We start from the raw sequence: 25,245 nt of genomic DNA on the forward strand, positions 1-25,245 counted from the left end.
GGAGGAGGAGGAGGAGGAGGGAGGAAGGGAGGGAGAGAGGGAGGAAGGGAGGGAGAGAGGGAGAAAGAGGAAGAGAGAGATTTTTAAAATTCCTATAGCATTAAAAATACACTCTGGCTGCACTTCACCACGTTTCTAAACTGGCTAGGGCTGGTAAAGTTGTTATACAGTCTTTATTTTTCCTGTCCTGTCTGAGAGGATACTGGCACCCCAGTCAGGGCCTCACTCCAGCAAAGAGGTCATTACCATGTGACAGGAGCCCAGCACACACACCATGGTTTATGCATGCCAGGATTATCACCAAAAAGGCAAAACTGCACGTCACTTTCCCTTGGCAAAAACGTTTTAAAACATGGGGATATGCTAAGTTGCTGCATGATTTCAGTTAGCTTCTCACAAACTCCCTGTTAATGATGTGACGGTAAAGGAGGTAGGTCACAAGCATGCTCCTCCTCTTCTTCTCCTCACAATGCTTTCTGGGGTTAAAATTATGTTCACAGTGTATAAGCAAAAGTATCCAAATGGTAAAAGTTGCAAAAACAAAAGCTGCAAGAATGGTGGCTGGGTTTTCCTGAGGGAGGAGCACACGCAGGCTCTTCCTTTAGTACACAGAGGCCAGAAAAGTGAGAGAAACCAGGCTACCAGCTAACAATGAGTTATAACAATGCATTTCTCTGGGGTTTTTTCTATGCCAGGGACCAAGGCACAGACAATCTAAATACTCAAACCAGGACATGGTTCCATAGTGTAGCAGTTAGCACGTCTGCTTTACATGCAGAAGGTCCTGGGTTCAACCCCAGTGGAGCCACGGTCCATGGTTTACGGCCGTGCTATCCTGAGCAAGCCCGAAGTCTGATCTCAGAAGCTAAGCAGGGTTGGGCCTGGTTAGTAATTAGATGGGAGACCACCTAGGAAGACCAGGTGCTACAGGCATGAACAATAAAAAAATAAATAAATACTCAAATCAACTTTCATGAGGCAGGTACTCTCATACCACCATTTTACAGATAAGAAAAACGAAACTCAGAGAGGTTAAGTAATGCAACAAGTACATGTCTAACCCAAGAGAAACTCAGTCCTGACTTCAAGTTCTGCCCATGAACCACTAAACAAAAAAGTCTCCTGCCTTCCACCCTGCCTCCACCACCCTAACGCCCTAACTGACTTCTTTAGCAGGCTCCATTTTCCCCACGCCCATTGTTCTATATATTATTATAGGACCTGTATAGTCTTTGGTCTTTTTTCTGTTTCATTTTTTAACTTCTTCAAAAAATTTAGTGATTATTAATAGTAATTAATCATACCAACAACCCACTTAAAACATATGAGATCCTACCCGGTTTGTGCTATGAAAAAAATCAACTTTCACATGTGTAGTAATTTTCCCCCTTCACTATGTTACATCAAATGAGGATTCCAAACAAATTGTCAGCACTCAAGTGATAGGCTTCTTTCTACTCAGTGGTAATCTCTCCTCTTCACTATCTAAAGTCCTTCAAGGTCTTCCTTTCTTCTTCCATTCACTGGGTATGTCTGGGGACCCAGACTTAAAGGTCACTAATCTGCTCAGACAGAATCAAATTGGATAAAACCTGACAAACAAAATGATTTGGCAAATACGAAAACAAAAATTTCAGTTAAAAATTAGACAAAGCTTGAAATGGTTATCTGAAATAAAGTGAAAAAAATTTTTTTTAACATTTTTCTTCTGCACAGTCTAATTTCACTTTACTTAGGCATTTGAAAAGTCAGTGAGTTTAGACACACAACAAACCTGCCACCCTACAGAGAGAGATAGCTTTCTGCTGGATACTGATGCAGTCTGACAAAAGTATGCTCCGTTTCTTACAAAGTCACTCATCCAGGATGCTTTTAAGTGATAGGTTCTCTCCCAATTAAAATATGGTTTGACTTAACAAGCCACATTTCAGGAAGGAAGGAGACTGAAACATTTCCACCAGAGGGCGCTATCCTCACTGAAAGTAATAAATACAGTATTCCTCATTTAAAGCGCTTTGCACTCTAACCAGCCCCAAATAAAATTTTTATTTAAAGCTTTTACAATGAACAACGTAATTGTCTTCAAATCTAACATTCTATAATTAAATAAAATATAAAACTTTTCTTTCCACAAATAATAAGAATAAGCATTTAGTTATAGCTTATTAAGTACCAGGCATGGATATATAAACTAATATAATCTCCTCATACTATATAGGATGATGATGGATATAAAACCCATCCTATTTTACATATGGGAAACTGAGGCACAATTAAGTATCTGTACAAGGTCACCAACTTAGTAATGGGCAGAGCCAGTATTCAAATTCGACAGCCTGACCCCCAAGTCCATGTAACCAACTTACAGGAAAACATGGAATCCCAATAAAAAAAAATAAGATTTATTGCTGAATGTATTTAGCTATGTCATTGATCATATTACGGCTCTAGAAATACATAAAATTAGCTTATAAACGGTACGAATTCTATCACCTGAAACTGTCGTTAAGTGTATTTTGACCTCATTTCCATAAATACATAAATACCTCCCAGTAAAGAAGGCATACCACTTAAGTTCACTTATTTGTCAGCTATATTCCATTGAAAAGACCAAAGTTCTAGATTTAAGAAGGAGGAGGAGAAGCATCTGTTCTGGTTAAAGGGTAAAAAGAAAGAAAATGCAGTTGATGTAAAACAGACAGAGATTTTGAATCATATTCAAAACACTGACTTTGTGTGTGTGTGTGTGTGTGTGTGTGTGTGTGTGTGCTGATATATATAAGCAAAAGCACCCAAACATGGAGACATAGGTATATTATATATAACACATAGAAATACCAATATATACCTATGGTTTCTAAAATAATGAAAATAAACACCATATTCTAAACCTTAAAAAAAAGGAAAAGAATCAATAATAAAGAGTAAAAACTATAAGAAGATCTATAGCTTAAAATAAAATGTTCTGAGTAAATCATTTATTATTAGGACCATATTGTGACTCTTTAAATTATTCCCATCTTTGGAGCTTACTTTTCATTCCCAGTTATATTTCCATCTATGGGACACATCTGTGATTTTCTATAGGTAAGAAGCACAGTTTGTAATGGGCAAATACTCAAATACTATTGGAAAAACACCAGAATGCATATCTTGAGAAATTTGCTGCCCAAATTTCTTAGAAATCTGGAAAGTAAGGTATTTTATTCAGATTACAACTTCTTTAGATACTCTTTACCAGCAATTGGGCTGTGGTGTGGTGTGGTGTGGTGTGATGTGAATTGAATGCGTATAACAGATTCACATGTGCCTTCAATATCAAGTTTCAAGCATTTAAGGTTCTTTTTTTAGCTAATCTCCTTTCTACTCGTTGCATAATTTAAAAAAGTTAACTCCAGTGTTTTGTGTACTAGCAACACATAGTATCTAAATATCCATCAGGTGGGGACTAGTTAGATAAACCATAGAATACCAACACGTTGGGCTATTAGGCAATTTTTTAAAAAGAATGAAGCAGCTCTTTATGTACGGATATAGAAGTGGAGAAAGCAAAGTGTGGGTACAATGCCGTGGGTATAGTATGCTAGCATCTGTATGAAGAAACACATACACATTACTGAAAACACTGGTTGACTCCAGGCAAAATATAAGGGACAGAGGAGTGGGGATCAGAGGAAGACTTATTTTTTGAACACCTCTTTGAAAAAGTGTTTCAATTTTTTTAGGCAGGTCCATAAAAAACGTTTTCCAATTATAATTGATTACAAAGTTAAAGTTAATACTTTAATAGTCAGTTTTTAAATTTTTTAATGAAAATCGAATGGTTAAAGTAACCATGAAACTAATGCTACCTAATTTGTGGTTTCTTTACTATATTTACATCTGCTTTCTACTTGAGCCCTTATATACTGGAGAAAAATGACTCGTGGGAAGTTTTGGGTTACCAGACCTGGTAGAAGCACTGATAACATTTTCTTTGATCTGCCCTTTAGACAAGGAACACAACAGAGGTTATTCCAAGTCATTTGTTTTTTAGATATATTTTATATCTGCAAGCTTTAAAATGGTAGGTCTAGACTTCCTGGAAGAACAGACAATATGTTTGCTTGAAGCTGACTTGAGGTCTACTTAAGTTTATATTCACTTTGGCTAAGCCACAGTATGAGGGAAGAGTGTCTAGTAAAAAAGCTTCCATTTTCATCCTGCTCATTCTTGGAAATCCAATAGGAGATTCTTTCTACTCTCTAAAATTAACTATTCTGTGTATAAAGCCGTATCTAAATATTTGATTTAAAAGGAAATGTTATCTGAAAATAGCACCATCTCTTATAAAACTTTAAAATTGGCCCACTCATTTTTAGCCTTTGGGGCCAGGGGGGAAATGACTACAACAAAAGCTGATTCGTTCTGTTGCTCTCGAGTATTAATTCATATCTGATTATCTCTACCAGGCAGAATTTTAGTTCTTTTGAAGTAAAGGCAATTAGCAGAAAATAACCTCTTCCCAAGTCTAAAATCATACTTCAACATTCTAAATGAAGTGACAAATGAGTTGTACAACCCAGGACAGTTATGGGGAGAAGCCACTTGAGGATTATGTAATGGTGGGACACATTCTAAAATCAAACCAATCTAGGTTCAAACTCCAGCTCAGCTACCCACAAGCTGTGTGACTCTGAGAAAGTTTACACATGGGAATATTGTTACTTCTTGTAGAGTTGTTGTGAGGATTTAATGAGATAAAGCAAGAAAAGGCAAGATAAAGCAAGAAAACACACACCTTGTATCCATCATACATTATGCAAAAAAAAGAAGGAAAGGGATTTGAGGCCAGAATTGCACCCTTTGGCAGTGTTCAGGGGCCAAATTCACAGAAAGGGGCTACGTGCCCTACTTGCTTTAGTCTGGATGAAGACAGGAGGCCTATGCAATTTCTCAAAGAACCTCAATGAAGGCAAATGGAAGGGATGCCAGAACTATAATGTGAACCTTAGGTAGCCTATCATGCACTTCACAGCAAAGAGGCCAAGAAAAGAAGGCAAATGCTAGTGGAAAGGTAGTGCAGGCAAGAGGGAGGAAAAAGTACCGCCTGGGTGCACGGATAGGTACCAAGGCAGCCAGAGCTGCTTCTGAGCCCCACAGCCCCTTGATTAAACAATTGTTTATTCAAGTCCAAGTCAAAGTTTGGGCTTACCGAGATTTGGCTGAGACATGGCCATGGGCCTCTGGGGTGCTGGTGTAGAAGTGGCAGCAGGGTGGAGGTTCATATGATTCAAGGGCTGATTCATCGCCTTCCTAGGGTCTTGCCACGTGGTGATTTTTTCTATGTGACTAAAAGAAGGAAAACAATTATCTCTTTAATCGTCAGCATCATTATCATTATTGCCGTCACCAATAACAGAACAACAGTTAAATGACTTTGGCTCTTCTTCCTATAGGATCTGCTTACAAGCAGCTGACACATTGTATTTGTTTTCATCCAAGGTCAGGTCACTTACCTTCCATCCAAACTGGGTCACATTGGGGGTTGTGCAGGTGACTCTCTGAACACAAACCCATGACTTGGCTGCCCCAGCTGCCCCCACATGGTTTTCTGTCTTAGCAGGGCAGATGAGCCCTAGCACACCCCCGCCCGCAGCCCAAAGGGCCCACGTTCCCTGGCTCCTCAAATACTTCATCACCGTCCAGTCACTGCAACACCACCTGTGAACTCCTCTCCAGAAGCAGGGCTGGCCAGCCCTCTCACACTCTCGAGGCTCACGTAATTGACATAATGAGGACACCTCCACCTGTCTGGAGCCACAGATGAGGCCCTTGAAACTAATCTCATAAATATGACATTACTGAACTTTTACTAAAGGTAAGGCACGGTGAGGTCCACATAGGTAATATATAAAACCTTCAGGTAGCTTATGCTCTACCATGCAAAGTAACAACTGTGTAGCTGGAGAATGAGTAGGGGAAATAAGTGAGGGGAGGCAGGCATGCCAAGATTATAGAAAAACCTAGGTACTGAGGCATGAAGGCTTTTGAAGGAAAAGACATGATTAGACTTTTGGTCATATACAACTTCCAGTATTTGTTATTATGACTTAATCTCAGAGAAACTAGCACAACATAAGCTTCTGCGCAGAGTGTCCAATATGTGCTTAGAAGGATGGACCGGACTTCCAGCTTTGCCTACCACAACCAGCTTTGCCTCCAAACCACATCACAACTTCTTCCAGGCACCTTATGAACTCTAGGAGCTCTTCACCTTTTTTTGAGAGTTACGTTTTCTTTTAAAGATGAGCATATTCACCTAGTGCCACAACCTTGTTTTAGGAACTGTATCAGAGATCCTTCTATATTTAGCAAAGACAACAAACTAAACGCCAGCCCTTCTTTCTAGGCCTTACAACTAGGCTTGCCTCTCCCAAACCAATTGGCAATGTCCACCCGCAGGCACCACTGATCCTCCTAGATCCACATGAAAGGAGCTTAATTGCTCTGTTAAACACACCTAAATTCTGAATGACAATGGCTCTTTTGGAAACCATTATTACTATTGTTAACTGAAGTTGTATTTATCTTTTCTTTTGCTTCTGTTTCTTCACATTTGAATAATGCCACTGCTAAAATTCTTCTTTAGGTTTCTTCATTCCAGACTGGAAGTTCCACCATGGGGAACTCATCAATTGCAGTGACTGAAAACTTGGACGCTGTCCCAAAAGGGCCTTTAATAAGTATGAATTTATTAAAAAAAAAAAAAAAGGGGAAGGAGGTGGTTAACCTCAGTAAAGAAGGCAAAATTAGGTTGACCTGTTGAGTTTCACAACAGTCTTTTTAAAATCATCAGAAATGAACTGGGAGGAATAAAATCAAAGAACCAAAACTACCTCATTAAGAAGAAACAAACAGAGTGGGGAAAGACTGAACTTAAGAGATCAGAATTAATTACCTAAGCATAAAAAAAATGAAAACGAAACAACGGTCTTAGTTACACCTTTAGTTTAACAATTGTATTTCTTCTGTTTAAAACTTTCATAAAATCTTTCTGTCAACTTTTGGTCCTGTGGAAAATCATAGATAACCGGCCTCAGGGGGTTTATCACAGGCCTTCAGTGAGGAAACAATTAATGAGGATGTCTCAGTTAAGTAAACTAGCTTTAGCAAGGTAATTAGAGCTAAGAAACTCTTTGACTAACTCTTCCTTCACCCAGCTATTAAAACTTGTTTTCCAAGGTAGGCATGTCCTGCATAAATACTTTCCACTATGGAACCAGAAAGGGATGAATTCTTCTCTCTTTCATGAGCCTTTCTTAGACCCTCTGATACTATGGATACTGACGCTGTGCTAGAACCAGAATGAGCACACCCCAGTGAGGTGAAGTGATATACAAGGTATGGTAGAAGACATTTAAGGACACTGCTGTGGTCAGACACTCAGCTACCAGTCAGTGGTAGGAATAATAAAGGAGCTGGAGTGATACATTCCTAAATCTGCCATTCCGCTATTCGGCCATTCAGGACAAGTGGGCTGTGACTCCTGGATCTGGGGAGGGCAGAAAGACCCACACCCCAAGTGGTAGATGAACCCCACTTGCCTACAGGCTGCCATGCTGGCCAGCCTCCATCCCCTGGGACAGAGCGAAGGGCTTTCTGGACAGACGCTCCAGCCCTCATTCCAATAGGTCTGACTCTAGAGATGTACAACCCAGCCCTGGCTTCAAGTCTCAGAACTCCCCCAGGACCGTGGGAGCCTCCGCAGCCCACTGTTGAAACTCTACACTCAGCCAAGGCTATTAAAGGAGTTTTGTTCCCAGCGGATTTGTTAATTAAAAGTGTCATTCACTGTATTCCCCAAAGACTTGAGTACAAGAGGGAGCCTTTCTTAAGTGACCAGTTCTCATTGCTCTGAAACAACTCTTGAGAAGAAAGCCTCAATTCCCAGCCTCTGCAGACCCGTCCACAGGACATTAGCTCTGCTTATAGATGTCCAGAGTGGCTCCCCGTCCGAATGCCAAATGCAAGAGCATTACTCACAAGAACTTAATATATCACTGATGATATGATTTGAATCGCTGATGATTTGATCTGAAAACTAAATTCTCCTATTGTTGAAATCATTTAGCACCCCTGACCCTATTCCCAAATGTAGGATAAGCCATTCACTCTTTCATGCTGCTGTCTCATTTCTGCTCCCTCTCTCAGAGTTACTGAGTCATTTCCTTTCTCATATTTCTCAGTGTAACCTTACTGTTTGCCAGGGCCCACAGTTCAGCTAGATGAATCCCCACTTCCCTACTACTCCCACCCCCTTCCTGATTTCTCTCCCTTGCTGAATCTACTTCAAGAAAATGTCTCTGCCATCTTTAAAAATCTAATTTCTCTTGGAAATTTATATACGTATTAAATCTGCCTATATATGTGTGTTCTACTAATGCATATTATGTGTAGTTTTCATATTTGAAAATGAAACAAAAAAGGAAAAAAGATACCAAACTATTTATAGTGATATATGCAATAGGCTCACTGGTGCTTTTTTTCTTCCCTCTTTATCTAAACTATTCTGTACTTTCCAGGTTTTTAACAGTGACTAGGTATCGTTTTCATAACCAATAAAAACAAAAATTCTCATGAAGGTACAACAAGACAAAAAGGAAAATGATGTGTGGATACGCAGAGCATAGGGTGTCAAAGTTATTGAGGATAAACTGCAGATTTGGCTCATGTCTTCGTGTGGCCAAAGTAAGAAGGGAAATGGAATGAATTACTTGGCCCCATGTTGCTTATAAAGACAAAAAAGACTGCCAGTTCCCAAGGGAAAGAAAAACTGACACCAAAATAATTTTTTTTTCCTGTACTAAAATAAAAATGTCTGCAGGGTTTCACTTGGAGGCCCTGGGTGGTGTGTGGTGGAAACAGTGCCTGTAACAAAGATAACAGAGAGGTTTTTTTCCTTTTCCTTTGAGGGTCCCTCTGACCACTACTTTCCAGATTGCCTTCTTCTTTCACAGTTAAGAAAGAACAATCGACTCCTTACCTCTACATCAGGAGTATCTGCTTAGAGAACTGCCCAAGTGGGAAAAGAGCTTCGGATCCCAGGACCTGCAGTTTGCCCAGAGGCAAAAAAGTAGGCACTTCTCTGAAAGGATATTTGTCTGAAAATGGTAGCTGATAGAAAACTGTGTTGTATAAAATAATTTTTCTTTCTTAGATTAATGTGTTCTTCAATACAGACAAACTCAGAAAGCCATTTTATTTATTAGAAAAATTCTGTGTTTGGGGTTAAAATGTCAGCAGAGGAGGTGGGGTAGCATGACCACCCTCCCTGACACCAAGCCCTCTTTGCCTGGCCCCTCCCATCAGCCTCCAGGGGATTGTTAATTTAGCTCCTATATCCTCTTTGCCAGCCTCCTGTATGACCTTTCACCTAGATGAGTGCAATGGCCTCCAAGCTTCCCTCACTCTATTCTTTCTGGTTTGCCTCCCCACCCTCCATCTCTTCCCCAGCCTCTCTATCTGACAATCCATTCTCTACCCCATCTCCAGACTCTCATCCCAAGGACAGCTGGGATCCAAGTCTCCCCTGGGCCTTTAGTCCTCACTGCCCATGAAATAAAAGTATTATTCACATAGGCGTCTTCCAGACAGACAGCCTGCTATGGGTTCTGGAGTCACACATACCTGAGTTTTAATGCTAGCTCTGAACCTGTGTGACCTAACTGGACATGCCATTTAACCCATCCTATTCTCAGCACCTGTATCCACGAATCAGGGTTAAAAAACACAAAACAAAACAAAACAAACAAACAAAAAACTAACTAACATGCTGGTTCCTTGTTATGAGGGTAAAACAGGTCCGTTCTGGGAAAATTACAACCACCAAAGTCACCTACAGATTTGTCAGCCCGTTCACTGGGTTTTCCAAGTTCCCTTCTTCAGCAGTGAATGCATGGACAGCAGCTCCAGCCTTCCCAAGGCTGGCAATAGTTGGTTCAAGTTTATTCAACAAGCATGGATTGTACACCTATTGTGCATGATGTACAAGGTAGATATAAAAAAGAAAAGCATTTTATAAATATAAAATCCTGACTAAGAGCTAAACCATTAAAGACAAAGATAAAATCTTATCTGTAAAAATAGAATCCACTGCCTTACAGCCCAGGAAAAGCCTAGTGTTTTTGGATGAATTTACCCTCCAGTTCATGACCTATTGCACAAACTTTATGGAAGGAAGCCACACAACAAAGACTTTCTGAAATAGAGTAGGCCTATGCAATACATTTTGTATTGCTGGAAGCACACAAAAAAATAAAAATAGGAATGATTATGAGTGCTTAATTTTGAAAGAATTTAGAGTTCATAGCAACATAAGCTGCTTACTTATTTCCATGGGCAAAGATTTCATCTTCAAATATAAGCCTTTTTCCTCTCCTTCCTCTCCACCCTCACTTCTTAATATATTGGTTTCACATTAGTGTCCGCCATTACTCAGGGCTCCCTACCATCAACAAAGCTGTTAGGACAGGACTGAGAAACAGCCTCTAACCTGCCTCTCCTTTTCCACCAAGACCTAGCCAGGCAGTAAGAGAACCACATTAAAGATATGGGAATTTAAAGGCAGCCTGGGGTCACACAACCAAGGCTGACTGGTTCAAAACCCAATTCACATTTGGTGCCTCTTGGCTTCAACCTCCAACATCCCAGTTTCTCTTTAACCTCTCCCTTCATCCTTTTTTTTTTTTTTGGCAAGGGGAGTGGGGTATGCTGATATTTCTTCCAATGGAACATAAACTCTTTTGATGACAGAAAGGACTCATGTGGCAGAGGACAGTGTTCTGCCCATAGTAGGCATCTGTCGCAACTCCCATAATATTCACAAGCCCAATTTAGGGCATAAGTAAATTGTCTTATTTTTAAAAATCAGACATTAAAGGCCAATTTACCACCTTCTTAGTGCTATAATCAGTGTATATACACTGAAGATTATTTGCTTAAAAACTGCGAAATGAAATAGTTTTGCCATTTGCCTGTTGTGAACCAGTTCAATTAAAGCCATCAGTGTTAAAAATGGAAATTGAAACAGATTTGCAAGAGGTTAACAATATCCCAGATAGAGCTGGCCAAGTAAATTTGACCCATTGTCAGCAGACAATAACGCTATGCCAGTGCTTAATCTTGGACCAGATGGCAAGACTTACCCAAGACTCATATTAAATTTTGAAACTTTCCCCAATCAAAATTGAAATACAAATACGCAAAAGCTGGTTTACTTTTTTGTTGTATTTCAGGGATACATGCTGCCTGTGTTTCAATTAAATTACACATGTTGGCTGTGTGTTCTTATTTAAATTTCAAGACCTAGGAAATGACACATCATATCTTTCTTACTCATATCTTGCATTTCTTTGAGTGGCGCCTTTTGTTTTGTTTTGTTTTTGCCAGTGGTACTTAGCTCTTCCGACTGACACCAGAAGTGGGTCTTAACCACAAGAACAAAGACAGCTGGCATACACACTTACTAATTCTCCCAGGCCCAGATGCACATTCTTTCTCCAGATAGTGCCTTTTCCGTCACCTAAAACCAGAACCTGGTGATAGCTAATCACAGTGGCGCCCCATTGCCGTGAGAGCTCAAAGACCACATGTGAACTGGCAGCCCCAACTGATGGGTAGCCATCCAGTAAATTACTCCTCTCTGCATAACCCAGTCAGCTCTGTTAGACAATGTGGAGTACTTTTGAACTTCCATATACTGACAATCAGAAATAAGGTGCTAGCTCTTCACCTGGCTGAAGAGATACAAAGCTAATGTTTCATTTTATTTCTAAAGCCATCAATCTCCCTCCCAAGTTGTCATCTTTCCCATCGTCACCCCGACTGATGATTTTTTGTCTCAAAGAAGCTTTCCTAACACTATAATCAGCTACAATTTTTTTTTCTTTTTTGCCGAAATCCTAAACAGCACTGTCTCTTGCCAGTCTAATGCATTTGGAATAAAAGATACAAAGGGTAAATGTCAGGCTGCACATGTACTAGGCAGACCCATCCATTAGCAAAACATTCATATCATTCATAGATTAAATCCTAAAACTGTAAAAACTGGCTCTCTCATGCTATACAATAAAGATGACTGTTCACATAATAGAAGTGTGTTGGATGAGAAAGCTCATCCTTCTTTGAAACCACAAGGAACTTATAGTTAAAAGGTTCCAGTCATATTTTCACTTAGGCAGCTCATTAAACATAGATGCAGTCAATGACACAGGAATAATAAGTCATATGTAAACACAGAATTTTTTAAGATCCTCTAATAAAAGATGATACAAGACCAGAAGCATTATTTTGGTACATGCTTCCGGTCTCTTATCATTCGCTTGCCAATTCAAAAAATTTCAGAGTTCTCTGGAATTCTGAATGAATGACAGGGATTGTATTTTTAACTACCAGGCTCTAATCCTCGACTTCCATCACAGCCATGCCAAGAAGCCTCCACTTGTTTAAATTAGCAGCGGTAGTAGCCACAACAGTGTGAAAGGTCTTTTAGCACTTCCGCCATGCCCAGCTGTAGTGATCTATCTATTCAAATCCTTTCCACTGAGCACCATGGACTTTTCTGCAAACACACAGCTGAACCTGCTCAGTCAGAGTAGAAGCTGAGTCAAGCAGACCTGCTATCTACCCTGAAGCACAGGGTGAGCCCACCTGAGACTAATATCCGTAGTTCCTGCACGAGTTTATTTACCAGCATTTTGTCCCTGGGGAGGGAAAGAAGAGGACATGAATGTGCCAGTTATGGAGAAAACCACTTTGGAAAGCCAATGACTCATCAACACAGCCTGAGGTGTGACTCACACCGACCCTTGACTCTTGTTTCGGAGTATGAGCCATTGTGCTAGAGGCACCGTGTCCTCCCCAGTGAGGTGCCCAATGTCACCCAATGGTAGGCAAACCTGATGTCGCCTCTGCAAACTGAGCCAAACTCTTGCTTTAACCTCATTTTTCCTATTCCCTAAAAAAGCAAGAAAAAAATTTTTTTTAAAAAAGACTGAAGTTTTGTTTGCTTGTTTGCCTTCGGCCTCTGGTGTATCTCAAATTTATTATCAACATTTTGCATTTTTTTTCTCTTCTCAGGGCAGGATCAAAAACACTATTAAAAGATTTATAAATCACGTTCGTTTCTGGTGTTGAAACTGAAAAACAACAGCATAAGAGTTCATTTCACTGTTTTATTACTTAAAGATATCAAGTATAAATTATGTGCTTGCTACATATTTTCCCACGTTCCCCTTTTTGACAAACAAAAACCTGGGTTGGAAATGAGAAGTGAAGAGACAAGGCTCTTTATGAACGGTGAATTCTAGAATTATCAGTCGGAAGTGGAATACATTCATCCATTTGCTCATTCGACAAGCACTTGGAATAGGGCTGTAGCCTCCATGGGGATTCGGTTCCAAAATCAGTTTTGGCCAATGTGCATGTGGTGAAAATTACCACTGAAAATCCTTTAAATAGACCGTGATGTACAGTCTACTAGGCTTTCTGTATATTAAATTGCTTTTCCAGTAAATCCAACGCAGCCAGTTCTTTTCAGGGTTAGGACATGGTGCTGTTTCTATGGCCAACCTCCAGATGAAGTGACACTATCTCCAGATACTTATGTTGGGATTTGCTAGGTGTGGAGTGTTGAATTCATGCCACATGAATAGGCATATGGTCCTGAGTGCTGGCGGTGTCTTCTGCTCCGGATGGACATAACAGAAGACAACCTAAGGTGGGTCTTAGAAACTGGCAATTGAATTGGTAGGAGGTAGTGACAATGAAATAATGAGTAATGCGGAGGTTAACAGAGCCCAGACTCTATTTTTATTGTTATTATAAGTTGTCTAGAGCCTGACATTCTGTCTTGATAGCTGCATGTTAGATATACTCCCCGTATCGGCTACATCTGCCATCTGGAAAACAGCTTTAATCTCACGAACAGTTTTTAAAAGGAGTTTGTTTTTAAGCCACCGAGCTACTCTAAATGTTAAAATACTTTGAAAATTGTTTTTCCAGGCTCTCCATGCCCAACACGTTTCAACATGTTGTTTTTCCAGTTGTTCTTAAATGAGACATTGACACACTGCTTGCCTGCTCCTAAGACACTCCAAACATAAAATATCTCAAAGCTAAAACTGTGGCTGCCCTCCTTTCTCTTATTTCTGAGGAGGCCAAATGAATTAAATGTCAGTTGCTCCAAAAGCCTCCTTAAAACCAAAATTCCTTTGGGTTAGTCTAGCTTCTCCTCTACTCATGCGAAGGGATTCAATTCCTTTTCGTTGTTTTGTTTTTTTAATTCTGGGGAGAGGATGAGCTCCCTGGGCCCAGTTGTCCATTCATCAGAGTCACTTTCTGCACATATTTGAAAAACATGACACAACTGGAACTAGAAAAAGAACTGGCATGAGCCCCAACCCCACTCTGGAGAAAGAATGGAGACGCTTTTCAGAGCCAGGGTCCCATTTTACAAGAAATGATTTGGAGGATCAGACAAAATCTGAGGCATTTAAAGGAGATGCAGTTAGCCTTCCGAGGAAGGGAGGGGAGAGAGACCTTAGGGATCTCGAAGGTAATCACTGGCCAACACCAATTCTGTTTCGTGTTTTAACCCAGTCTACATCTCTTTATATGTATTTCTTATCATCTTGGGGTGCAAGTATCACCCGAGTGAGGCAGAGTGTATAGTGGTTTTGTATTTTACCTCTGCTATTAACCAGTTAAGGAATATTTTTGTTTTGACTGTTTCACCAAATAACAAAAGTAAAGAACCTACACAGTGCCAGACACTATAAATATTAATTCCCCTCCCTTCTCTTATGAAAATCTATAACAACTGTTTAAAGGGATACAAGAAATTCAAATGCAAAATATGAACCCCCCAAAGTGGGGGGGAAATATGGCAGATATCGGTACACTACAAGAACTACAGATATATTTAATTTCACATGGTCAGAGTGGCTAAGTAATAATTGATCTAAAAAACCACCCCCCCAAAAAAAAATTCTTTCTCAAAACACAAAAGATCTAGCTAACCACCAGCCTCAGATAGCTCCTCGACCTCTTTTTTTTTTTTTTTTTTTTTTTTTGCATTCTAACAAAAACAGTTCAGACCCAGTGTAAGAAAAGGCCAAAGCTGCAATTCCTTTAGTTAGTGCCCTATCAGGTCCATTTGGGGTTGATGAGCCACCCGTGTTGGCACAAAACTTTCAGCCTTACATTTAAGGTAGAAAGGGATTTCAGCTTGAGTCAAAAACATAAGACTAGAAAAAAGACTATTAAAGTCTTCCCATTTTTTGCCTAACAGAAATGCTCAAGAAGTTTTAAGCTAATTTAGTTTTTTAATTATTTACACGATGACACTAGTTAACCCCCACGGTTCTACCCACAGTTCAGATGAGGTTACAGAAAAGACTTAAAGTTCTGCAACTCAACAAATGGAAAAACAAATTTAACCTAAAAAGTACTCTAGAGTTTTATACAAAGCATGTTTGTGCAAATTCCAAATAGTTAGCTTTTTACCCACAGGTGAAAGTTAATTTAAAAATATACTACACTTCATTAACCCTTTTTAGTTAACAAAAAAGAAAAGTATGTATGTTTCAACTTTTATGACTGATTTCCCCATCTAAACCCCACTGTCCTTTACCAAAGTAGCTGGTATTAATTCTCACATAAAATAAACATCTACTTATGTATATGTAACTTTTAATTTTAAACTTATAGGAAATTTGCAAGAGTATAAAAGGTACTTCCATCTACTGATTTACAAACTGTCACTTTTTTTTCAAAGTTAGCTCTGACTGAAAAGCAGCACTGGAATAATCAATCATCTGTTTTTATATGATTCTTTAGGGACAGTGATACTATGGTGGGTCATTTTCTAACTCTGAAGAGAAGATAATAAAAGTTAACAAAAGTAAAGAACCTACACAGTGCCAGACACACATGACACTATAAATATTAATTCCCCTCCTTTCTCTTATGCAAAATTTAAAAAGCAGCCTGCCATCTCTTCCTAATTGTGTGTTAAATTAAAATTTTTTTAATTAAAATTATAAAAAGATGAACAAAAGGCTGAGATAATCAACCTGAATAATCAAATCAAGACACGGAGTGATACCAAATTTGTTAATGTTGAAACAAAAGCTATAAAAATTTGACATTAATGACGATCTTTAATATCCTTTCACTAAAAGAAAAGAGAGACCTCATCCGAGAGGAGGGAACCATAAGCAGATAATTCCTTCATTTTGGGAGTTGCTGATGGCCACGCTTGGGGTATAACAGAAATCAGACATTTTTGTCTAAACACTGACTTGGGCAAAGCAGCTTTTTCATTGTGCCTTTTACTTAACTGGCAGGAAGATTTTTCAAATCGGAAGAGAGCCATCTTAGTTTGGTTAGCTCATTAATTCAATCTCCAAATAAGTTTTCTTAGAAGCAGAGAAATATTTAAATTTTCAGGCAAATGTCCTCCAAATATTTGGAATGAATGTTTTACTTGTACAGATATAGGTTTTGAAGAAAAAATTGTAAATATATAAAAAGACCCACATCACCTTCTATAGAGCGTGTGATTTAAACAAAAGAAAAGAATATAGCTTCAGGAAAATAGCTTTAAAAATGCCTATTGAAGGCTTACAAAAGAACTCACAGCCTTACTAAGGGGTCACAGTTACATATAACTAAACTTAACTTGGTACCATCTTTCTAGAGGGTAGTTTACCAACCTGTAACAAAATCCTTAAGAAAGCTTTGATCCAGCAACTCCCCCTTCCACTAAGCTTATACGAAGGACACAATTAGGTAGATATGACAGGCTGCTTCTGAATTTCTGCTTTCCTCTTCTTCGAGGAGCTAGGTATGGCCAAGAGACTATATTCCAAACAATAAACTGAACAAACAGAAGTGCTATGTGAGATTCAGGAGAAGTTCTTCACATGGAAGGGACCACAGACTTTTCTGCTTTCCACCCGTCTTCTTTCCTCCAGCTTGGAATGTGGATGTTGATGGCTAGAGCTACAGCAGCCCTCTTAAATCATGAGAAATAGAAGCCACTCTATTTGTAGGAAGAACGAAATAGAAAAAAGATAAGTCCATGTGGAGCCATCAAGCCAACCCTTTACTGCCTTACTTCAGATTTCATTAATGTTAGAGATAAAATCTCATTTTATATCTCTGTTAATCACAAACATAATTCCAAACCAATACAACAAATATGCAAAATATATGCACAGGCATGTCCATTGCAGCCTTGTTTATATTTTAAATGTGTCAAATGACTAAATAAATTATGGTTTAGTCAGACAACAAAAGACTAAACCAACATTATAAATGACATAGACCTATATTTGTTAAAATAGAAAAATGTACACAGTATATTGCTAAGTGAACACAATCTCATTTTGGTTAATACACATACACCTAAATGAGAAGAAAGCAGACTTTACTCATATCTTTAGATTTCTTTATACTGTCTTCATTTTGTAAACATTATTTTTTCAATCAGAAAAAAAGAGAACGAAAAAGCTATCCTCCCCCTAATGAACTCACTCTCTGCTTAAAAAATAATGCTGCATTCCACATTTGAACCTATAATTGTTAATTACAGCCTCTGAAAATAATTCCACAGCTCGAGTGTAGGGTTGAAAATCTTGTCAGTCCCTTAACTGCGAGTTGGAAAAGGCGCCATTGTAATTCTCCCATGAGTACTTAGCTTAAAGGTGCTCTGAACCAGGGAGGGGCACAAAAGAGGAGGAAAGGAGCAGTAGAAGGAAGGGATCAAGAGGATGAAGGGAAATTCTATAATTAAGCAACATTTTATGGCTGCCTCTGGCAGCTGTTTGAGCAAGGGGGAGACTCTAAACAAGGCGTCAACAGATGGGAGCAGCTCCCGTCTAGGGCAGATCAAGTGGGGCCTATCATCCCTAGCACTGTCTACACTTCACAGGACTATCTGGGGCATCTTATATCCAGCACCTGTCAGCTCTGGAGACTCTCAGCTGCGGTGCTGTTATTGCTGTCATCTGCCTGATCCAGAAGGGAGAGGCATTTATTGTATCTAGAAAGATTAGGATGAAATTATCTTCGACTGTTCTTATAAAAGAGAATGCATGCCTCATGTACCTGCATTTGTTTTCTTGCTCCCCCAACTTTTTTTTACCTACCCTTGCAGCTGCGTTTTTCATTTTTAACCCTCATGTTAATTATATATTCACTCCAAATAATGGTTTAAATTTAGTCTGATGACCAGTCACATGGCTCCTTCTCACCCCACTGCAAGGCACATCCTGCCTTCAGACCCTTTACGCAATTTCCATTGACTTTTAGAGGAACTCTGTGTAAGGAATGAAGCAGGATATAGATCATAAGAATTGTCAGAGGAAATAGTATTTTCTTTACAGGGTGCTTTTAAATTTTTCCTTTCCACGAGACTTTTTAAAAGGCTATTGAAACTGAAGGAGACCTTAAATAAGCTCTCAGATTCTCAGAAGTTCCAACTGTGGACTGAATGAGTGTAGAAGGTCTGACGTCCATACAGCAGATATTAAAAAATTACTCATGGAATAAATGAACTAAGAAAAAGAATGAATGAATGAGTGAGTGAGTGAAAATATTTAATGAGTTTCTTTTGGCAGATCATTTTGCTTTTCAATGTCCATATCAAATGAATTTTATGCATATCTTATTTATCTTTATAACGTAATCAAAAAATATATCCAGAAAGATTTGTTCTTGACTTGCCTCTGTAAGGACATGAATGCTAGAGAATACTACAACACCCTCTAAAACAAGTGAAAACATTATCAGTTCATTCCTGTTCTATTCAGCAAAAGAGTCAATTGAGCCTCTACTAGGTGCCACCCACCATGGGCCTTGAAAGTGCACCACCCTAGCATGTAGTAGAAACTCAATAAATGTTTGCTGAATGTATGAACAAATTGGTACTAATATTCATTAATAATGATAGTCATGATGATAATAATCCATTTAGGCATATATCACAATCTTTACAGTAATGATGGTGATAATGTCTGAGAGTAACAGTTGACATTTATATAGCATTTTATAGCTTCCAAAATTACCTTAATTTGATTCTCACATAACAGATTTATTAATCTCCATTTTTAAGATCCAGATGTTGAGTTGGGAGAAGTAAAATGACTTAACAAGTTCCTTGAGGTTCTATATGACACAGCAGAGTCCAAGCTTGTTCTGATAGTCAGGCCTGGGGCTTTTTCCATGACATGATACCACCCTGTGAACCCACAGAGGCTGACGCAAATAACCTGGACAATTAGGAAGGAAGGAAAAAAGGGCATGGACAGTGGGTATTGTTGATAGCATAACTCTGTCCTAGAACAACATCTACAGGCTTGGTCCGGCAGAGGAAAGGGCCCCATAAGACAGATTCTTCCCCGTCCTGCTTCAATAACATACTCATCCCTCCTAGTCCCTCCTGAAGCCCTTGAGTCACGTAGTGTGTAAACTTGCTGGCGAAGCTGACCTTTTAACTGACTGGTTTTAATCAGACTGGTTTTAATCCATATTGTCAAGAAAAGAGACTCTTCGTGACAATAAAACAAATGAGCAACATGAAATCCTGTAGTTAATGTTAGGGAGAAAGGAGAGGAAAAAGTACAATATTACTTTAAAAGCATAAACCAAATATAAGCAGAAGCCAATTCTCTGCTATGACTTAAAAGGAAGAGGTAAAAGGACTCTGAAGATGGATTTGGAGATGCAAATATAGCGACCGAATATAACATTTTACATTTTTAACACTTACACAAGGTACATTTTTGTGATAGCTCTGAAATAGAAGTAGTTACATTAAAAGAAACAGTTCATTTCAGTTTAGGATTTGCACGCACTTCAAATGACTTTCTGAGAAAAGGTTCATGTTTGCATACTCAGACACATAATAAAGATAATGTTAATACAAAAGTACAGGAAAATATACAAATGTTAGTTACCATATGTTGCCTAATGTGAGAAAAGGGTAGAAGTCTATTATTACATTAAAATGAAATCAAGAGGAAAATGATAGAAATTTGACCTCATATGACTATCTAAATGACCTATCTGTATTTTCTTAGTTCGCTCTAAAATGTTCCTTGAACATTACATTTTTGCAAACATGGTCTTACAAAAAGAGTCTAAGATAAGCCGGGCAATTGAACTTTAGTCTGGAAATTTCCCATAATACTGACAACAACTATTTTGACAAAAATCTAAAAACTAAAGTGTGTGCTAAGGTGGGGGCTGGGGAATAACTAATACTAAGTCATTGTGAGGTAATTAAGGGGAGAAACTTCTGAATCTGCAAATCACATCGCTGCACAGATGGGCTTTATCTGGCATTTCAACCTAAAATCTACTTCTCAGGTAACAAAAGTTTTGGGGCTCAATCGCACTGTCTGTGAGGCGATACAGTTATGGGCAGGGTCACCTCAAGTACATTCTATAGAATATTAGTCCTAGGAGATAATTCCACCATACCCACACCCAAAAGAGTTTTGTTATCAAACAAGCTTAGGAAACACTGAATGTTATTATTCCCCTCCTAAAATTTATACTATATATACTGTTATTATTATAAAAGGATCTGGGGTTTAAATTAACTTGACTCAACATTTCTCTAATTTTTTTTAGGTATAATCTTTTCTTCACTTTATTAATATGCTGTAGAATACATTTCAGAAATTAGAATATACCATTTGTGGTATTTATTCCAAGCATGGCTTCAGATTCAATTCAGCTGCATTGTCTGAACATACAATACGCTTCAGACATTACAGCAATATTTTTATACTCGCTGATCAGAACTGAAAAACAACAGGCAGTTCCTACCACTGGGCAATTTTGAGTGTGATGCTATGAAGCCCTGATTCCAAGGCACCTCAATGACAAAGTTTATCCAAAGCAGAGTTAATATAGATTACATTAAAAGCTTGAAATTAAAATTGTGTTTTTTAAAAATGAACTGAGCTATTTGCATCCAGAAGCTTTTAACCTTCATCCTTACTTTAAAATCAAGAGCCTATGTGTGTCTATTCTTAGTGTGCTTTCAAAATGTAGCTTCCCCTGGCTCAGGGTCACAGCTGCTGCACGGCTCTCTGGGTGGCTTCTTCCCATCCCCTTGAAACAACTGGTGGGAACCTAGCACTAGTACATCAACCCAGCTGTTCAATCTCACTTTCTAACTTTAGCAAGTCCCTTCAAAACTAATGTCACTAGGGCATACCACACTGAAAACCACACCAGTGAAGGTAGATGCCTATCTCCCCTAAAAAACTCCAGACATCCAAAACAAAGTCACACTCAGGTGCCTACAGCAGTATCACCCAGATGCAGAATGCAGGACCCACATGACCTGATTTATGTGGGGCATATCAGTGACCTAAGAAGGCTTCACTAGACACCACAAACCAGCAGACCTCCATCACTCACCCACCCCCACCCTTCCGTTCGGCCCATCAGAAAGTTACTTATTAGCAGCTGCAGAGCCCCATAGCCTGGAGTCTGGAAGACCACGAAAACCAACCTGGGGCAAGAGACTCCCACTGACACTGATGCTGTTCTATCTGTCGGTGGCTTTCTTACGAGAATGCAGGATGCATGCTTTGCCACATTATTAATGTACCATAAAATTGTGAAGCCCTCATGATGCCCTCATGATGTAATTACTTGCATTTAATTGATTGTACATGCCCCCATCCTAATTTTCTTTCTTTTTTTTAACTGCATGCTCATTGTAATTACTTGTCTGAAGCCAGAAGATTTCAGAATTATTTGACTGTTTATTATCCTTTGAGAGTTACTAATCAAAATAATTTCCTTCAGTGAAAAGAGTTGCTCTTTTCCTGATTTCACTACAAACTGGTCACCACTGAAGAGAACTCTAAAAATGCCTTGCTAAGCTCCCCATAATTGACTGCCTCCATTGTTAACATATGCATGGACTTAAAAAACATTAATCAATTTATACAAATGGAAACAAAATGCCCTTTGAGTTCTATTGATAACTTAACCTTTAGTGTTTTGGATGAAATCCTATTTCTCGGGGAAGCAGGGGGAGCCAGTGATAGAATAAAACCATTATGTAAAACATTGTTGTGGGAATTATTTTGTGTGAAATATACACAATATATCATTTAAAATTTCTTTGAAGTTGGGCTTTTGTAATTTGTAACTAAAAAATATATATCTTTTACAGCATCTCTAATTTGAGTTACCTCTTTTAGGGAAATAGAAGTCATTTTGAGCAGATAGAAGAACCCATGACACTGGACATGAGAAGACTGGCACCCTCGGGGAGGGAGAGTGAGGGTCTAGAAGGGGGCTGCAGGGGCGCTTCTTGGAGCTGGGAATGTCCTGTTTCATGAAAGCTGTTCATGTGGGCATTTTCAATTTGTGAAAATTCATCAAGCAATAGATTTAAAATTTGTATACTTTTCTACAAAAATTGTACTTTATTTTTTAAAGTAATTAAAATAAATTACTGTCATTTCTAAAAGTAATTTCTATTAAGAAAAAAAGGAGGGGCGGCTATAGTTGCCATCTACAGACACATAAGAATTAATCTAAAGTGTTTTCAAAGAATAGGATTAAGACTGTGTAGTTTACTACTGTTTTTTTTTCTTTTTTAAATGATGCACAATATTTAGTTTGAATAAACCAACAAAAAAACCACATCTGGGACAACTGGAAAAATTTGAGCATGTACAGGGTATTAGATGATATTAAGAAATTATTTTTGTATCTTGATGTGATACGATAAGAAATTCACAAAATGCTGTTGTATTTTTGTCAAAATTCTTAAACCTAATTTAATCATAAGGAACCCATGTGGGATACTGGTCTAAAGTATTTTTAAAAAGAAAATAAAAAGAAAGTTAGTGCTGAGAAAAAGAAAGAAAGTGATGAGGGGGAGAGAACTGTTTTGAAGCAAAAGAGAGACATAACAACTAAATGCCATATGTAAGCCCTGTTTGGATCCTGACTGGAAATTTCTCTCAATCTCTCTCTCTCTCTCCACCCACCTCTCTCTCCTTCTCAGCTGAGAAAGACGTTTGGAACTGGGAGAAGTAGGTTATATTATTAACTGAGGCTAATTTTCTTGGGTATAATCATGGTATTTGTTATTGTGTAAAAGAATGTCTTTATTCTTAGGAGCTGTATGCTGAAGTATTTAGGGTAAAATCTCACATTGCCTATAACTTGCTTTTAAATGGTTTAGTTAAAAAAAAGAAAAGAATACACATGGATAGAAATGTGGCAAAATGTTAAGATCTACTGAATCTAGATGATGGAAGAATACACTCTTTTTCAACACTGAATTCTTCAGGTTTGAAAATGTTCAAAATGAAAAGAAAAAATAAATCATTGTTAATTTTGTTAAGTCTGAAAAATGGTAACTTTATTATGTAGGAGAAGTCCTAATTTTTTAGAGATACCTATTTAAGTATTTAAGGTTAAAATATATTTATCATTTGCTTGAAAATACTTCCATTTAAAAATATATGAAACAAATCTGGCAAATGTTAACTATTCTTAAATCTAGGTAAGGGGTATGTGGTGGGGTATATATTTCTCTACTTCTATGTCTGAAATTTTATATGACTAAAATGACAAAAATACCAAGTTTGGTGATATTTCTTCTCTCTTTAACAATAAAATCCTTCCCAAGTCTTTTTGGTCTCAAGTCATCAAAATAAACAGTAATAGAAGTCTTTCCCAATTAATTTTCAAAATTCTCTATAAATTGGTAGAGCATGGGGAGCTCATTAAACCTAAAATTCTGATTCTTTATAAGTAAAGTAAAATGGCAGATATTTCTCTCTTCTCCAGTTATAAGGATAACGAGGGGAAGGCAGTAAGATCTTTCCCAAAGACAAGGAAGCTATCATCTTCCTGCCCTGCCCTCTAAGACATTGCTGCTGATGACACAAATGGCCTTTGGGAATTCATTCTTTTTCTTCTGGACCATTCCCCACTGGCACTTCTAAGGCCACTGCTGGACCCTAGACAAGACTTGGCACCACAGCTCTTCCAGGAAAATCACTCCGTACCTCCTGCTCACCCAGTACATGGATTAACTTCAAAAAGAAGAGTCCGTTTCACCTCTGTGTCTCTCTGACCTCGGGAATCAAGAAACTGTAGGTTTTAATACACAACACAACAGCTTCAGTGCAGTCCAGGGCCTTTAAGGGGTGCCTGCCCCTTATATGCGCTTTCTCTGCTGTTGTGACAGCAGAGGGCAAAGAGCCCCCGGAGCCAGATCTAATCCCATAGCCTCAGGCTCCAAAGCTGTAACTGCACAACGGACAATGGTGTGGCCAGCTAAGTCACAAAGAAACTGGTCTGAAGGCTATATCTGCCACTTATAGCTGTGCGACCTTGGACAGTTTACTCAGCTTCTATTTCTGTTTCTTTATCTGTAAAATAGAGGTATCAAATAGTGGTGAATCGGTTTGGAGAGGGTGGCGGGTGTAGAGGAGATGGGTAAAGGTGGTCAAAAAGTACAGACCTACAGTTATAAGATAAAATAAGTTTGGAGGGTGTAATGTACAACATGGTGACTACGGTTAATGATAATATGTTGTATATTTGAAAGTTGCTAAGAGAATAGATCTTAAAAATTCTCATCATAAGAAAAAAATGTTTAACTATGTGAGGTGACATATGTCAATATATCAAATCATTATGTTACACATCTTAAACTTATACACTGTTATATATCAATAATATTTCAATAAAACTAGAAAAAAAATTAATGTTAAAAACAAGAGGTCTGGAGCCAGGTTGTGTTCCAGTCCTCCAATTCTCGTTCCTGAACTTACTACTTATATAAACTTGAGCAAGTTACTTAATCTTTCTGTGCCTCAGTTTTTCACCAACACCAATTACATAAGAAGACCTTAAAACAAAGCCTGGCAGGTCAAAAGCTATCTATAAGCATTAGCTACCATTATTATTATTAGGACAAAAGCATCCACCCCATATAGTAATATTGAAATTAAAGTTACTAAGGCATGTAACTCTTAGCATAGTGCCTGGCACATAATAATTGTTTATAAATGTTCGCTATTATTATTGGGTTCACAGAAACCTTGTTAGGTAAGCAATGCCAATATTAGTATTCTACTGATGAGAAAACAGAGGACCAAAAAGACTCAATGAAATTCTCTAAGCTGCATGCTGACGACAATGACT

General features: G+C 38.4%; 1 protein-coding gene and 1 long non-coding RNA gene across 2 annotated transcripts in view; both read right to left on the reverse strand.

Annotated features, from left to right (window-relative positions):
* The window catches only part of WWTR1 (WW domain containing transcription regulator 1), a 116,501-nt gene that overhangs the window by 41,070 nt on the left and 50,186 nt on the right, over positions 1–25,245 (reverse strand). Inside the window, exon 3 of the mRNA XM_011385806.2 lies at positions 5,195–5,331. Within this exon, the coding sequence (XP_011384108.1) occupies positions 5,195–5,331 (137 nt within the window). The remainder of the gene's footprint in view (positions 1–5,194; positions 5,332–25,245) is intronic.
* Positions 15,089–19,889, reverse strand: LOC111734124. The gene is made up of 2 exons (XR_002778320.1): positions 19,113–19,889; positions 15,089–17,086 (listed from the first exon to the last, which is right to left on the reverse strand). It is a non-coding gene; the product is annotated as an uncharacterized LOC111734124 (long non-coding RNA).

Source organism: Pteropus vampyrus, unplaced genomic scaffold (genome assembly GCF_000151845.1).
Source record: "Pteropus vampyrus isolate Shadow unplaced genomic scaffold, Pvam_2.0 Scaffold814, whole genome shotgun sequence".
Lineage (NCBI taxonomy): Eukaryota > Metazoa > Chordata > Mammalia > Chiroptera > Pteropodidae > Pteropus > Pteropus vampyrus.